The following is a 17091-nucleotide window of genomic DNA, read 5'->3' on the forward strand; positions in this document are numbered from 1 at the left end:
TGCAGGCGAAAAAAACGGAATCAGGCATCTAAGGTTGTCACAATAAAAGTGTTTTGAGTAGTATATTAGTTTTTGCGGCAGTATGGAAATTGGTCTTGTGAATTGTGACATTTCACTGAATTAGATAGATAGATAGATAGATAGATAGATAGATAGATAGATAGATAGATAGATAGATAGATAGATAGATACTTTTGTAATCACTTTAAATGTATTTTTGTATGTAAATATTTATTTTACTATCTGTAAAATTTATAACATTTATAGATTGTAAATAAACATTAAAATAGACATTAACTAAATTTAAATTACTACAATTAAAAAGTTATATAGTTGATATAGTTATAAAATAGTTCATTCTCATCTGCTGTCTGTAATTATATTCATAGATAAATAGATACATTTATATACAATTTGTACAATTATATAAAAATATATTTTTATATTAAAAATATTTTTAATATCTGTTCAATTTATCAAATTTATAGATTATACGCATGGTAAAATACATATTTGTAAATAACAAAACTAAATTTAAATTATTACAGTTAAAAATATAGTTATAATTTTACATAGTTATAAAGCTACATAGTTAATTATAACATAGTTAATTCTGTCGATGGATGGATGGATGGATAGATAGATACTGTAAAAAGACTAGTATCTGTTCCCAATTTTTGTCGTGACTTGGTACTGAATTATGGTACTTTTGACATTACCCACAGGCATCAGTTGAATTCACAGGCTTTGTTCAAATTGAAAGAAAAGCCTTCAGTAGAAACTGTCTCTTCAGAGTGGACCATGTCCTTTTAACACTGCTGGAAAATCCCTTATTGTATTAGTTTCCACGGCACATTTTATGACTGCCTGGATCCACTCCATTAAGAATATTCCAGCAGCCCGCTGGTGCCCCCTCTTCAAAGAGTTCAACAGCGCACATTTATTGGTTGTATAGAGGACTGAGTAACTTACAGCAGTGCAACTCGGTAGGAGAGGACAGAAGTTTATCAGGATGCAAGGGATGTTGTGCCACGTGCTGAAAGGAGGGGAGGGATTGCTTGCCAGGAGTGATGTGTGGGTTTGCCGGTGAGGCGAGGGCTTTGATGAAATTTGTGGATGTCAGAGTTGTGCTCATATCTCTCCAGCTGCCTGGCTGCAGAGATGCTGCAATGACAGACACTCTGTCTACGGTGCACTGGCACAGGGTGCCAAAGATTCATGATTGTTCCTTCTCAAGGCTCTCTGACATATCAATAATAGAGGTATCAATTCACACTAGAATGTGGATGGTCTCTTTAACAAAAGCCCACCGCATAATTGAACCAGCTGAGCTTTATTTGTCAAGTTGTTTTGATATTCTAGCAAAAGAAAATGAATATGTTTGTCTAAAAAGAGTATGTTCAAAACTGTGTCAGAGTATTTTTCAGAGTATTGAAGTTAGCAGGTTACAGTGAGGTCCAATTTGATAATGTTAATGCATCAGGTTTCCCCTTGTGAAAAATAAGTACACCCAATCGAGTTAAATGTGCATGTGTAGTGTTTTTCAAATCTCAAGAGTATATATATATTTTTTTTAAACTGTAGTTGCAAATAAAATATAAATAATTAAATAAAAATCCACTTAAAGTAAGTGTACTTAAAGAGTACACCTTCATGACCGTCTCTTAACATACTTAAAGGAATAGTTCACCCAAAAATAACAATTGCTGAAAATTTACTCCATCTGATTTGCAGACCATTCAAGATGTAGTTTCTTTATCGGAACAGATTTGGAGAAATTTAGCATTACATCACCAGTGAATGGGTGCCATCAGAATGAGAGTTCAAACAGCTGATAAAAACATCACAATAATCCACAAGTAATCCACACAACTCCTGTCCATCAATTAACACCTTGTGAAGTGAAGAGCTGCATGTTTGTATTAAACACATCCATCATTCGGGTTTTAACTGCCGCTTCTGACCAAAATAATAGTCCATAATCCATTAACGCATCTTCCAGTGAAAAAGTCCTCCTCTCACATCAAAATCCACCAACATATTTGTTTAAAACTGCTTTGAACTGTTTTCACTTGGAAACTGTGTTTGATTTGTGCCTATTTCTCTCCTGAGATTACTTTTTCACTGGAAAAATCAATACTATGGTTAGAGCACTCATATTTTAGCCAAAAGCACCAGTTTGAGGTTAAAAGTGTCTTAATGATTAATTTATTACAAACAAGCTTTTCACTTCACTAGATGGTAATTGATGGACAGGAGTTGTGTGGATTACTTGTGGATTATTGTAATGTATTTATCAGCTGTTTGAACTCTCATTCTGACGGCACCCATTCACTGCAGAGGATCCTTTGGTAAGCAAGTAATGTAATGCAAAATTTCTCCAGATCTGTCCTCTTGAAGAAACAAACTCATCTATATCTTGGATGATCTGAGGGTACATTTTCAGCATTTTATTTTATTTTATTTTTCTGGGTGAACTGTGCCTTTAAAAACTTTTCTTAATAATGTCAAATTAAAAGGAAATTTAAATCATTATGTCTAAATAATCTTTAAAGAAGTACACTTATTTGTAGACTAGCATACTGAATAACTTGTTTGCTCCTTCTCACGGTTCTCTGACATATCTATAATAGAAGAATCAATTCACACTAGAATGTGGATGGTTTCTTTAACAAAACCCCACAGGCATGCATGGGTCTAGCCGAGCTGTACCTGTAAAGTTGTTGTTTTGTTATTCTTTGTGCTTACAGGATACGGAATCGGGCTGCCCCAGAACTCCCCTCTCACTCGCAACGTGTCTGAATATGTCAGCCGCTACAAGTCTGACGGTTACATGGACATGCTGCACGACAAGTGGTATAAAGTGGTTCCCTGTGGAAAGAGGGTTTTTGCTGTGACAGAGGTGAGCCATCAAAAAAGGCAGTCTGAGAGTGTGCAGAATATGTGTGCGCGTGTGTTTTTGTTCACAGGCGAGCGAGCGGCTTCTGCCCTTGACCAAGTTCCTCTTTGAGCTCTTTTCCCCCTGAAAAATCCTTTTGTTTGGAATTACTGTCTCCTGCAGTTTAATAGCCATTCTGTCAGAGCGACGTTGGGCCACCACAATCCATTTTCATTCCCGAGGGCTCTGTGTCAGCCGTACCGCCCCGCACACCTGAGGCTGTGAGTAGCAGCCGCCAGTGCACTCCATCAATGCAGCTTCAGTCAATAACCTCCCAGGAGTTCTAACGCTCCTGTAAGACATTGTCTCGTACAGTCTGGCTTCATTACCTAGCTGTGGTTATGAATGGGGGACTTCATGAGCACAAGCAATGACATTTGTTTTCGGCCCCTGTGCCAGCTGGAACTCATCTCACGCTCCCCCTCTCTCTTGCTCTGGAGCCAAGCTGTCCTGTCACCACAGACACCGCGCTGTAAAACCACTACTTTGCTGTGCAATAAATTCTCCAAACAAGCGGACAGGATCGACTGTGAGGTCCTCGCAGCCAGTCGCCCCCTTTGAATGTTTATTCTAGTGCTGTTTATAGAAGGAGCTTCAAATGCAAAAAGCGGCATTTTATCTCCTCAGTGTAATTCAGTCTTAATTAAATTAGTCAGAGTTCTTCAAACAGCATCTTGGGTTGTAGCCAGATACAAAGATGCAGGGTTGAAAGCGATGGGGAATTTAAAGCAACAATCCAACATTAAGTGCTGCATCTGGCATACTCTCAAAATGAATGAATAAATAAATGATGAATAAACAAATGCCAGTTTGTTCCTTAATACTACTTTGTTGTTCACAGCAAAAGCACTTCTTTGGTTTTTGTGCCAAGAGAGTGTATAAAGCCAAAGATATATACATATTTGTCTAAATGAATACCTTCAAACCTTTATGTGGGAGAATTCTTACTATTTCTTTTAAATAGCAGGATTGAAGGTATACAGATTACAAAAAAGGTTAATGCATTAAGTGCACCACCCTTGTGAAAGTAGTATAATTGTATAATTGTATTGAATGTGCACATAAAATCTTAAATGTATATTTTAAAAAAAAAACTGTACTTACAGATAATATTAATAAAATAAAAAGCTGTTTAAGTGTACTTAAGGGGAGGGGAGTACACTTTTATTATACTTTTCAAGTACGTATTTAATTTGATTAAACCTTAAAGAAGTTCACATTTCGATCTGTTGACTAACAATACTAAAGCTTGTGTAGAGTGCTTGATTATATTAATTTTAATTATAATGTGTTATTCGATATTAGTTCAATTTAATATATTTTAAATGTACTAAATTGCAACTTCATCTTGTAATCACAAATATCATGACATACAAGTTTTAACAGAAATGTTAAAACGTTAAAAGTTTAGTTTACCATAAATGTTTGTCTGTACTTTAGGCAGTTTAAATTTAGTTCACACTTAAGTATATTATTTTGAAGTATTTCGGTTACACTTTACAATAAGGTCCCATTTGTTAACATTAGTTAATGCATAGCTAACATGAACTAACAATGAGCAATACATGTTTTAAAAGAATGTAATTATCTTTGTTAATGTGCATGTAAAAATATAATTGTTCATTGTTCATGTTAGTTCACAGTGCATTAATTAATTTAATTTTAAAATGAACATTGATTAATATTAATAGATGCCGTAGAAGTGTTTTCCTTGTTAGTTCATGTTAACTAATGTAGTTTGAAACCCTATTGTAAAGTGTTTCTATTATATACTTTATAAATGCCCTTTTAAAGTATGCTAGTAAGTGTCCTTCGGTACTTCTCACAAGAGTCATGAACTAACATTTTTACAGCATTTATTAATCTTTTTTAATATTAGATGCCTTTACTATGTAAAAAAAAAAAAATGTTAGGGACAATATACTTGTATTAATATTTTATTATGAAACTTTTGTTGCTATTGAGGTGGGATAGCAAGGTTAAGGACAGGTTTCGTGGTATATTACAATGTGTATGTGTGGTATGTTAGTTACAAATGTATTTACATGCAGGTGTTTTTAATATGAGTTTGTACAACATGTATACACACATTAAATGCATTGTATCAAATGATTAATTTAAAGGTTAGTACATAGTAATTTGTGACGATCCAGTGTCAAAAGCAAAAGCACATATAAAGTTAACCTAGATTCATGTTAATTTACAAATATACTATTGTTCTTTGTTAATTCATATGTTTTCAAAATACTTAAATGATGCAATCCTAATCTTAACATATAGAACCTTACTGTAAATTGTTACTGCATTATTTTAATGCAATCAGAGCAGCCAACATGAAGTGCAGTGAGCACTTCATCTGACCAGCAGCATGTATGCATATGTATGCGTGTGCATTTAGCCACTATCCCCCATAACACTCTCTTGGAAAGTGACATCATGATAAAGGGCTGTAGCCAATCCTGTTATGTGTTAAGAATGAACACACTCACAGAAGAGGTGTGATGGAGTGAACATGGGACTGCAGTCTGAGTGTGTGCAGTGTTGGATGACCAATGAGTGTCTGATACTGCGAAACATGCCCCACACATATGAGGGACAGGAAGTGGAATATTTTCCCCATTTCAACTACTCCAAGTCAGCATGACTTTCATTTCAATTATAACAGCAATACTTTATAAAATTGTGATTAGTTCTAGTCAGCAGGACTCCTTCTCCCTCCAGATCAAAGCCATTGCAGGGGAATGATGGATTCCTTTGTGTATGTTGGGGCTTCTAACACCCGAGGGGAAAATAACGTTGGGTCATGCACTGGAAGGTCTATAATACCTGGAGAGAGCTAAACATTTAAGAAGAAAAAAGAGCACTGGTAAAACATCTGCTGTACTATGAAATGAAATATTGGTGATTTATAGGTTGCTTGCAAAAAAAAAAAAAAGAGATATTTCATCAGAAAACTGTCATCAGCTTCTTAAAAATGGCTCTCAATGGAGCCTAACACTGCCTGCTTGGTCAGGTAGGTAGATGTAATTGAAAAATATCTATAATCTGTATATCCATAGTAAATAACAAGCAAATAACGGAACGCACATTGCCATTTAAAAGTTTAGGGTCAGTGAGATTTTTAAAACGTTTTTGAAAAGTCTCTTATATCAAGGCTCCATTTATTTGATCAAAAATACAGTTAAAAACATTAATACTGTGAAATATTACTACAACTGTTTTCTATATTAATATATTTTAAAATGCATTTTATTCCTGTAATGCAACGCTGCCGCCTTTCAGTGTTGGGTGTAATGTGTTACTAAGTAACGCGTTACTGTAATTAAATTACTTATCCACTGAAAAAGTAAAGTAAGGGATTACTGTTCATTTTTAGGTAATTTAATTACAGTTACTTATAAAGTACTTGTGTTACATACACGAAATAATTTCAACAGTTCTAAAATCAATATTGAATTTGAAATCTAAATTTACCATCTAAAGATAAAATTATCTTTAGGCTAAAGTTCGTTCACTTTCAGATTTTCCTGATTCACAGAGAAACCTTAAATACTCAGATACATATAAGTAGGGTTGCCAACCGTCCCGTATTAGCCGAGACCGTGCTGCCGCGACTGAGAGCGGCTCGACGGTGTTTAGTGTCCCGCAGCAGCAGCGAGAGCAAGTGACTTCAGCACAGCTGAAGAGTTCTGCGTTCAAATGCACGCAATAGGCTAAAGCTTGCTGCAAAGCCCCAGCTAACATGACCATGAATGTGTCCGCGGGAAATAGTAAGGACATATTTGAATTATTTACTAATAAACTAATGTTTTCTGAGTCCGTGTCGCAAGGATAAAGTTGCTGATCCTGACTCGCTGTCTCCTCATTAGACGCGCCTTTAGAGATAAATGCATCTTTATGATTAAGATTATAATAAAAGTTTGTTTTCGATTTATTTTTTTTTTTATTTCCTTACGTGATAATTTAAAGCTTTCTATAGATATATTTATCATGTCTGTGAGGCATGTATTCGCTCAGCTTCGGTTCGTTTTTGTGAAGTGCTCCTGTTCAAGACGAGACGGCAGAAAGGGCATGTTTGTTTTCTTTGTTTAATAAAAGCACAACGTTTTGTTGATATTGTCAGTGCACACAAATAAAAGTAGACCCTTTACAGTTCTGAATGATGTATTACTCTTACCTTTATCAGAAAAAAAATGACGGCGTAGGCTATTTTAAGTTGTTTCCACTGAAAAAAAATGCAAGTGATTGCCCTGGTGCCTCCATGTAGCTTCCACTCTCCGCACAAACTTGAATATAGGTTAGCTCACATTATTATTATAGCACAGGTTTAATGTTTAAACATTGTTATATGCTTGAACTGTTTTAGTATATCTATAGATTTTATTTTAGACAAGTCGTGATGATTTGAGAAGGCTAAATTGATCAAACATAGGCTATGATCAGCTCACTGTATGCTGCTGGCCGCTTGGTAGTTATACATTATATAAAACTTATATTTAACGAACAAAAATACTCCAAACGTTTTTCTAAATTAACTTAATGAAAAAAAACAACGAAAAGAAATATAATCATTTTGCCATTACATACAAAACTGAACTGTTTTAATAGCCGAAACAGTAGTATAAGCTGTTTTGGGAGAAGGGGAAAAAAAGACGGGCTCGGGTCGGACTCGGGTCGGTAATTCTGATAAGCTGTCGGACACAGGCCGGACCAGGGCCTAAATTTGAGGCCCGTGCAGAGCTCTACTCGCACTATCGCCAATTCCGTCCGTGTTTTGACTTCAGTAAATCAGTTTTGGTGAATACAAACAACGTGATTATTTTTCATGAGTCCAACATCCCGCCGCGCAAGAGACGTGGTCAGTAAGACGTCTTTCACTATCGTAATGTTGTTAAATAGAGAAAACATTTTATATTTAAGTAGGCTAACTAATAGCATAATTCTTAACCTTATTCTTGAAACACAAAATGACCAATACAAAGGTGTCAAGCACCAAAAGCAGCCCATATAAATCCATAAGCTGTCTTTAATTGAAAAAATAGGCATTGTGTGTGTGTGTGTGTGTGTGTGTGTGTGTGTGTGTATGGTCACTCACCCAACGCAAACACCCACACATAGATAAAATTTTTTTAAAACAAGATTCATCTAATTTTCATCATTTTTGAAAGAAGACCTGCTATGAGGAATTTACCTCATAAGAACAGCGCGATCTGACATGACTTTATTCAGCAGAGAAGATCATTTCTGTATTCTTACCTTACCTACATTAGTTAACGTGTTATTTTTACATAAACCTGTATGGATTTTACTAGTTGGGCTTTTCATGAACATCTTACCAAACTGAAATGTATTGTTTAACTTTTAAGCTTTTTTGTTATTCAGATATTATTCAGATATTTTGCAGAGTATTTATATTTGTTAACCAAAGAAGGTTAACTTTTTTTAATAAAAATGTTTAAGTATTAAAGTTGTGTTAAAGCTAAAAGGCTAAACTATTCTATGTTTGACTCAAATTGAAAGAATAAACAGTTTAATTTCTATTAAGGTTTATAGGGATTTTAAGATGTAGCCTAATTAGCGATTTGAATAATTAAGTTACTTATTGAGTAACTAAGTTACTTTTCAGACAGAGTAATCAGTAAAGTAATTTAAATACAATATTGATGATGTAATTAGTAACTGTAATTAATTACTTTTTGAAAGTAACTTACCCAATACTGCCGCCTTTAAGTGTCACATGGTGCTTCAGAAATGATTCTAATAAGCTGATTTGGTGCTCAAGAACCATTTCTTATTATCAATGTTGAAAATAGTTTGAAAAAAAGATCAATTGTCAGGGGAAAAGGTGCAATCAGCAACAGCTGTGTTACACTGTGATCTTTTCTCATGTGTTTTTATGTATTATTGTTCATGTGTGTGTGCAGACTCTGCAGATGGGTATCCAGCATTTCTCTGGGCTGTTTGTGCTGTTGTGTGTGGGGGTGGCAGGTGCTTTGCTCACTCTGCTGGGAGAGCACACTTTCTTCAGATTCATCCTGCCTCACCTCCGCCACCAGCAGAGATTCAAATACTGGCTCCACACCAGTCAGGTGAGCACCTGCCTCCATGTGCTACAGCTGACAAACATGGTGAAATAAGCTTCAAAAATAGATCAGTGTATCAAGGCTGATAATGCTAAAGTAGTGCCAGTTAAATAAAGGATTTACCATTTCACTCTTATCTCTTTTAAATCTTATTCAAAATCGTATTCAAGAAGGCATGTTGCTATCATAAACACAAGTGCATCTGCTCCCTCTAGTGTTAGGAAGCTGAAAGCACAAGTCAGAAGGTTATATGTGGTAGGCATGTCTTGTATTTGATTATGTATATATTGAATATGACTATGGTTCTGTGTCCTTTTTCTATTTCTACAGAAAATCCACCGTGCATTAAATATGGGTTGTGATGATGAGAGGAAATCAGAGGATGAGAGCAGTGGCAGATGGTAAGTTAAGATTATTGCGTACTAAAAACTGACAAATTTCTTAAAAGTGCAATGTAATGTAGTAATTATTCTAATTAAAGTTTAGACTAATGTTATTGTCAAACTACAGCAATTTATTTTGGGCCTATTCTGATGGGCACTGTTTTATTTAACCCTATAATTATATATACACAGTGTATAATATATATATATATATATATATATACAGTCATGGCCAAAAATATTGGCACCCTTGGTAAATATGATCAAAGAAGGCTGTGAAAATTAATCTGCATTGTTAATTCTTTTGATCTTTTATTAAAAAAATTCACAAAAATCTAACCTTTCATTGGATAATAAGAATTTAAAATGGGGGGAAATTTCATTATGAAATAAATGTTTTTCTCAAATACACGTTGGACACAATTATTGGCACCCCTACAAATTCTTATGAGTAAAATATCTCTGAAGTATATTCCCATTCATATTCACAATTTTGAGCACTACAGGGTGATTATGAACAAGAAATTATCCAGCCATTGCTTCCTGTTTCACAGAAATATAAATAGGAGGGAAAACAAAGCCCAAATTCCCTTAATCATCCATCACAATGAGAAAAACCAAAGAATATATTTCTGGTGTGCAGCAAAAGATAATTGAGCTTCACAAATTAGAAAAGTGGCTTTAAGAAAAGAGCTAGAGCAGTGAAAATTCCAATTTCCACCATCAGGGCAATAATTAAGAATTTCCAATCAACATAAAATGTTACGAAACTGCCTCGAAGAGGACGTGTGTCTATATCGTCCTAATGCACGGTGAGGAGGAGAGTTTGAGTGGCTAAACACTCTAAGGACCACAGCTGGAGAATTGCAGAAAATAGTTGAGTCTCGGGGTCAGAAAACCTTTAAAAAATTGTCAAACAGCACCTACATCACCACATGTTGTTTGGGAGGGTTTCAAGAAAAATTCTCCTCGCTCATCCAAAAACAAACTCCAGCATATTCAGTTATCAGACACGACTGGAACTTCAAATGGGACTGGCTTCTATGATCAGATGAAACTAAAAAATGAGCTTTTTAGCAGCAAACACTCAAGATGGGTTTGGTGAACACAGGGATAAAAAGCACCCCATGTGTACAATGAAATATACTGCTGTATTTTTGATGTTGTGGGCCTATATTTCTGCTGGAGGTCCTGGACATCTTGTTTAGACACATGGCATCATGGATTCTATCAAATACCAACAGATAAAAAATCAATAAGTGACTGACTCCGTTAGAAATCTTATAATGGGCCATGTTTGGATCTTCAAACTGTACAATAATCCAAACACAAACCTCAAAAATAACACAAAAATGTGTCACTGAGCACAAAACCAAGCTTCTGCTGGCCATTCCAGTCCTCTGACCTGAACCCTATAGAAAATGAGAGCGGTGAACTGAAGAGAAGAAGCACCAACATGGAGCTGGGAATCTAACGGGTCTAAAATGGAGGTTTCAGAAAGTATTGAATAAAAGGGTGCCGTTAATTGTGGCCAATGTGTATTAGAGAAAAACATTTATTTCATAATGATATTTCCCCCCAAGGTTAAATTTTTGTGAATTTTTTAAATAAAAGATCAAAAGGATTAACAATGCAGAATAATTTTCACAGCCTTCTTTGATCATATTTACCAAGGGTGCCGATATTTTTGACCATGATTGTATATATATATATACATACACACACACCCATACACACACACTTTTTGTTGATTATTATATTTGATCGTGTTTTACTATATAAAACTTTCTTTTTTTTAATATATATTTCACTGCAATAAAACATGGGTCAAGCCTGAAGTTGGGGCTTTTTAAAATTATACTAAAAATGGAAAAATATAATATAAATGCCTTTTGCTTGCTAAAAGGTAAAAACTATCAATCAGATGACAGAAGGCATGTTATTGATTGTGCAAAATCAATTAAATGATCATGTAATTTAGAGGCCTTAGAATTTTGCATATCAAATATGAGACAGTAGGCTTTATAGGGTTAATAAGTTGTATGATGTTACAGATAGCCAGTCAGATAATAGACTGACACCGGATTACCTCATCACCCTTTATTTTGAGCTAATGACACCATAATTTGCATACTGTGTATAATAAAACAGTACTGAGCTTTGAACTAATGTGTGCAATTAGTGTTATGTTAAAAAAAACACCCCTAAGAAAGAAATTATAACACAAAGGACAAAAATCAATATTGGACTCCAGTAAAAAGCGAGCTGTTTCATTAATGGCATATTGAAGAGGCTCCGTGTTTCCATTGATTGTGGGGTCTGTTTGCGAAGTGCTGTGTCCCTGCGTCTTGTAAAGCTGATTGCTGCTGTGTTTTCCTCCCAGTCCCACCTTGTGCCTGTCAGAGAACTGTAATCTCCACCGCCTGCCACCCTCCACTTCCTCTCCTCCACCCTCCACCTCCTCGACTTCCCCTTCGACTTCTACAACCAAGTGGAACAATCAGAGTGCCAAGGCCGGTCGAGAGGCCAAAGAGCAAAACAAGCGTGTCCATTTCAACTTGGAGACTCTCAACACCTACCAACTCCAAGCTCCGCCCACTGGGCCAGAAAGGGGCCGGCGAGGGTTGGTGGGAAGCCCGCCCACCCAGTTGTGTTCCAACGGCGGTCCTAATCCCAGTCTCAGCCTGGTGCTCTCACCCCCGACCTGTTCTGGACTCTCAACACCATGGGAAGAGGAGCTGCGGGAGCTGCATGGGAGGATTGAGGAGTTTCGTGGCCAGCTCAGGGCCGCCCTGGCTAGGCGAGCCGAGCTCCAGCGGACCCTGGTCAGAGAACGACTCAGTCAATCCCAAACAAGCTCAGCATCTAATCCCACCACCAACACCAATACCCTGACCAAAGACATTAACAAGGGGAGGTGATGTACGCTATGTGTCAGGACACTCACAAAGGCAGTGGATCTGAGGGGATACGGGACCTTCTCTCAGCTGGGAAGTCATGCCGCGCTGTTTTCCGCCTTCTCCTTTCTCAGTGACTGCTGGAGTGCTGCAGTGATGGATGAAACACTCTGTGATGGAGATTCAGCTTATAATCCTGCAGTCTGGCTGACTTCCAGCTCCAGAGAGAAAGCATTTATCTGTGTGTGTGTGTGTGTGTGTGTGTGTGTGTGTGTGCGTTTAAAGCCAGGCAACTGGACAGAGAACAGACACTTAATGCAACCATTCACTGCTGGCCAAGGTGAATATCTGCATCCACAGACGTCCAGCATAAAAATGGCTTCATTTTGTAAATAATTCAATAGGATTACTTATTGGGATAAACAACAATGCATCGGTCGGCAGGCCCACGGACCGCCCACAGTCCGCTCAGTGACCGCCTGATGCATATTGCACGTAAAAATAACAACTCCAGTTCTGATCTGATTGGCAGGTATTTAGCAACATCTGGGAATAAAGGCACAAAGGTTTTTTTTTTTTGATCAGTCGTCATGGTCAAGTTAAGGGTTGATACAATGAACACTTTTGAGGAGGAACTAATCACTGGATTTGCCAAAGTTTGCAAGGTTAATAACATCAGGGTTTGGCTCAAGGCACTTAGCAAGTTAACTAGACATCCACAAGCAGAACTACAGTATATTCAACAATATCCATAAAAGAATTTCACACAGAAATTCAGATTCTATAAACATTTTATTCTATTTTGAGGTGTTTTCTATACAACCATTGATGGAAACAGTGAGACATGAATTCATTGATATTGTGGCCACAAATTAAGAATTAATTCCCACAAATGATTACATTTTATTTCATTTTCATTCCCTCATTTTAGTTAAAGTGGCCACGTTGTAATGTGTAATGTGTTTCTTTTATTTTAATGAAAACAAGAAGACAAATTAGTACAACGTAGCTATGATTTACAACAACAAGTGAACAAATTAATAAGTCATGGCCACAATATCTTATTTTTTTTCTCTGCATATCATGTGACATTTTCCAGTCTTTTATCACTATTATTGTGATATATTCTATTTCAGATAATTGTGGTACTAAAAGGACACATAAAAACAAAACGGACTGTGTTTGGTCATTTTAACATGTCAATCAGGTGGCCTCTTCCTGTTTGAGTATGCGGTTCCTGGCCAAAATAAACTGCCATGGACCAAACTTAAAATTTTAATTAAACCATTTCTTGTCTTGCTGTGGTGTACTTTTTCCACACGTATAATATTTGAATAAATATATCGTTTGCTTGTGTGTTTTAACAGTGATAAAAGTATGATTCTGTTTGAGATGTTTGATCCTCAAATGTCACAGGCCTATATATAATCTAAATGTTATGAAGTCTGAAAGAGTTATTGCATTTACAATTATTAATAAACATTTTCAAATAAACATTTATCAGTAAATTCAGTTTCACTTTTAGCAGTTGGTTTGCAACAGTTGGTTTGTGAGGACATCTGTTGAAGTCACTCAATCTGTGCTAGTTATTTTATTTCGATATAATTTCTGTAAAATGTGACCGTTGCCCTTTATGCTTGATTCAATGCCAAATTTATGAAATCAGTGTTTGCTAAACAATGTTAAACTAGGTTAACAGCCTGAAATGTTGTTTGTAGCTGTCAAACTCTTTCACTATTGCAAGATGATGGTGTTCTCGCATTCATTTTCAGAGCGAACTTCAAAGTAAGTTTTTAGAGCACACTGTCTGAGGGAGACTGTCAGGGGGCTGAGGAGGAGACTGTCAGACTGATAGACGAGCAGCCAGTTTCCATTGGGACACTGATGAACAATGACCTCATTATGTTGAGTTGCTGTGTTTTTTCAGCGAGTGAGCATGCTTGGTTGGGCATTAAGTGTTTGATAAAAAGGTTAGTGTCTAGTGTCTTCACTAGTCTTGGAGCTCAAGTTTGTTTCAGGCTACTTCTTTGTTTGAATCAATGTAACATAACTCTGATTTGGGAAATAGGCAAAATGATCAATTGTGTCCACCAATCAAAACACTCCAGAATGAGTGGTTAATTATTACCAGAAAATTTTTTATTAACAAAAAAATTAAGTCAAGATAATGAGACAATTTTGTTACATCAAGATCTTAAAGCTGCAGTCCGTAACTTTTTTTTGTTTAAAAATGTGAGACATAACCTGCCAGTGTTCAAAACTATCGCCTTACTTTAGCCAGTAATATGAAACACACGTGAATGAAATTAAATTATATTCCAGTTTTAAGTGTGCTTCTGATTACAGATAGCCTGGGATTACACAGGATTTGTATTTGAAAGAAAACCAGTTTGAATGTGCTTTTTGGGTTAATAGAATTCTTAATATGAAATTCGAATGGTGGGACAATTAGGTTAAACTGTACAGAAATTGAAATCTACATGCTAATACACACAATACTCATAGTGACACAATGCTGGTGTTGTTAATTTGAGAATAAAGTATAACAGTAATAATAATTTGCACGGTTTGATGTGATATGAGCTAACCGATCTTAAGATTAAATCACCATTGGTAGCGCAATTTGTGGTAATGCTTTTTTCCTTAGTTGGTCAGAACAAACGTGACTGACTTGTAACGTACTTGTTCAGATGACAATATCCGGTGAAAATTCTTATTTGGCTCATATATTCCAAGACATAGACTAATCTGTGATTGCGAAGTACAGTAAATATTCACACTGGTGACTCACTGCCACACATTCACCTCAAAACATTAGATTCATGCAAGTAACTGCAATTCCAGATGGCGACAAAGAGGCAAAACTTACGGACTGCAGCTTTAAGAAAACAACTTATCTTAAAATCACAAGAAAACTATTTTGTTACATTGAGATCTTGAGAAAAATGACTTTTTATTTTAAAATGATTAAATCATGATCACAAGTAAAAAACTGGGACACTGTACTTTAATACTTTTTAAATGATACTCGTAGTCCTCATTTACATCCTTGACAAAAAACTCAGTTTAATTTAACCAATTAAATTCAATTAACTTAAAGTTCATTTGTATAGATTTTTCACAATACATATTGTTTCAAAGTAGCTTCACGGGAAAACATTGTTTCAATGTTACAATCAGTGAGTAATTCCTGTCCTATTCCTATTTTGTCTTTGGTCTAACAATTGTAGCTCTGCTATGATCATTGCTCGTCATTCTTGTGAGCCTCATGCTGTAGCCCTTAGCTGTAGTGCCACCCTGCTGCTACAGTTTACACAACATGACCTGAGCGAGAGCTGCCATATGTCAATGCTTCATACCCCACACAGCCTGACACCGAATGCTTTCTGGAGAAAAATCTGTCCATTATTAATAACTGTAGTTGCTAACTCAAATCTCAATATACCAATCTTAATAATGATAATAAATACATTACCTGTCACTTTAAAATGATTACTATCAGTGCAACTGTATATGCAAGTGGGTGTGATTATTTATAAGTTATTATAAGTTGTGAATCTATATAAAGAATTTAAAATGTAAGCCTGGTGGGGACTGTAGTTCAGCTGAAGAAAGAAATGAGCAATAGGTTTTCATTATCTTTAATGTGGTATCCAATAGCGAGTAAGAGAATAAAGAATGTTTAGTGACAAATTTATAGAACTGAGCTTACATCAGTTTTAATTATGCAACATGTCTGAAAACTAAAACAGAACACAAATCTAGAAACAGAAAAAAGTGACTCATCCTGAATTTCTACATTCTTTTTTCTCAGAAAACTATATCCATAGTACATGTTATATGTGCAGTTTCAAAAACAATAGACAAAGAATACAGAGCCTGTAGCCAGAGCCATGATAGATAATGGACAAAAAGCAAGCACCAGTGTAGGTCTAATGAAATATCATGTGCAGTGAAAAAGATGATGGCTGTGAGGAATAAATTCACAATGAGAAATTCAAATTCTTGTTTTATGTGTTTTGTGAATGGTGCACATGTACAGGGAAATGAAAAGCACATTTTTTTTTTTTTAAGGCGGACATGGCTAACCTGCACTGAGATTGCAAACCAAAACTGAACCATCAGCTGTGACATACAGTATATAAGACAGTGAAAGCACAGGTGTCCAATCCTGTTCCTAGAAGGTCAATGTCCTTTAACCCTAATTAAACACACCTAAAATTAATCAAGGTCTTCAAGACCTCTATTAAAAACTTTCAGGCCAGTGTCTTGGAGAAGGTCAGAGCTAAATTTTTCAAGACATTGGCCCTCCAGGAGCAGAGAACATATCTCTAGCTCCAAATGAAAGCAGAAAAAAGTAAAAGAATTTTAGAGACAAAATTACCCAGCTTTTGATGCTAATTGCTGTTGTTAATTTTTGTTGCTCACCAAACATACATAATCCCAGAACAGACGTTTGAGGGGGAGCTTGCGAAAAACACTTTGTGTAATGTAAAGTTTCCATGGATGTTCTTTATGAAACAATATAGATGCCAATAATAAACCATTATTTTGGTATTTAGACAGTCAAATACGCAAATAATTGTGTCAAAATGGCCATCTTGACAAGTATTCACAAACACAGTCGGTTATGTCTTTAAGTGTTCTCCCAACAGTTGGAAGAAAATTGGACGTCTGCATTAGGTCTTAAAGTGACAGCAGCATATGCCTACTGCTGCCTATACAGTACAGTAGTTAATGTTGAGACAAATCATTCACTGCTCTTGGCTGAATCACGTTTATAGCTTAAT

At 35.9% G+C, this 17091-nt stretch overlaps 1 protein-coding gene across 3 annotated transcripts in view; it reads left to right on the forward strand.

The window, feature by feature from the left end:
* The window catches only part of grin3ba (glutamate receptor, ionotropic, N-methyl-D-aspartate 3Ba), a 45131-nt gene extending 31317 nt beyond the window's left edge, over positions 1 to 13814 (forward strand). The window contains exons 6-9 of one of the 3 annotated variants that reach the window (XM_058794045.1): positions 2751 to 2902; positions 8863 to 9027; positions 9352 to 9422; positions 11788 to 13814. In XM_058794045.1, coding sequence (XP_058650028.1) covers positions 2751 to 2902; positions 8863 to 9027; positions 9352 to 9422; positions 11788 to 12325 — 926 coding nt within the window. In that variant the 3' untranslated portion in view covers positions 12326 to 13814. Of the gene's footprint in view, positions 1 to 2750; positions 2903 to 3061; positions 3683 to 8862; positions 9028 to 9351; positions 9423 to 11787 lie in introns of those variants that run through there. The other 2 variants (XM_058794037.1, XM_058794053.1) reach the window with 2 other exon arrangements.
* The last annotated feature ends 3277 nt before the right edge of the window (positions 13815 to 17091 follow it).

Source organism: Onychostoma macrolepis, chromosome 02, assembly GCF_012432095.1.
Source record: "Onychostoma macrolepis isolate SWU-2019 chromosome 02, ASM1243209v1, whole genome shotgun sequence".
NCBI classification, from domain to species: Eukaryota; Metazoa; Chordata; class Actinopteri; order Cypriniformes; family Cyprinidae; genus Onychostoma; species Onychostoma macrolepis.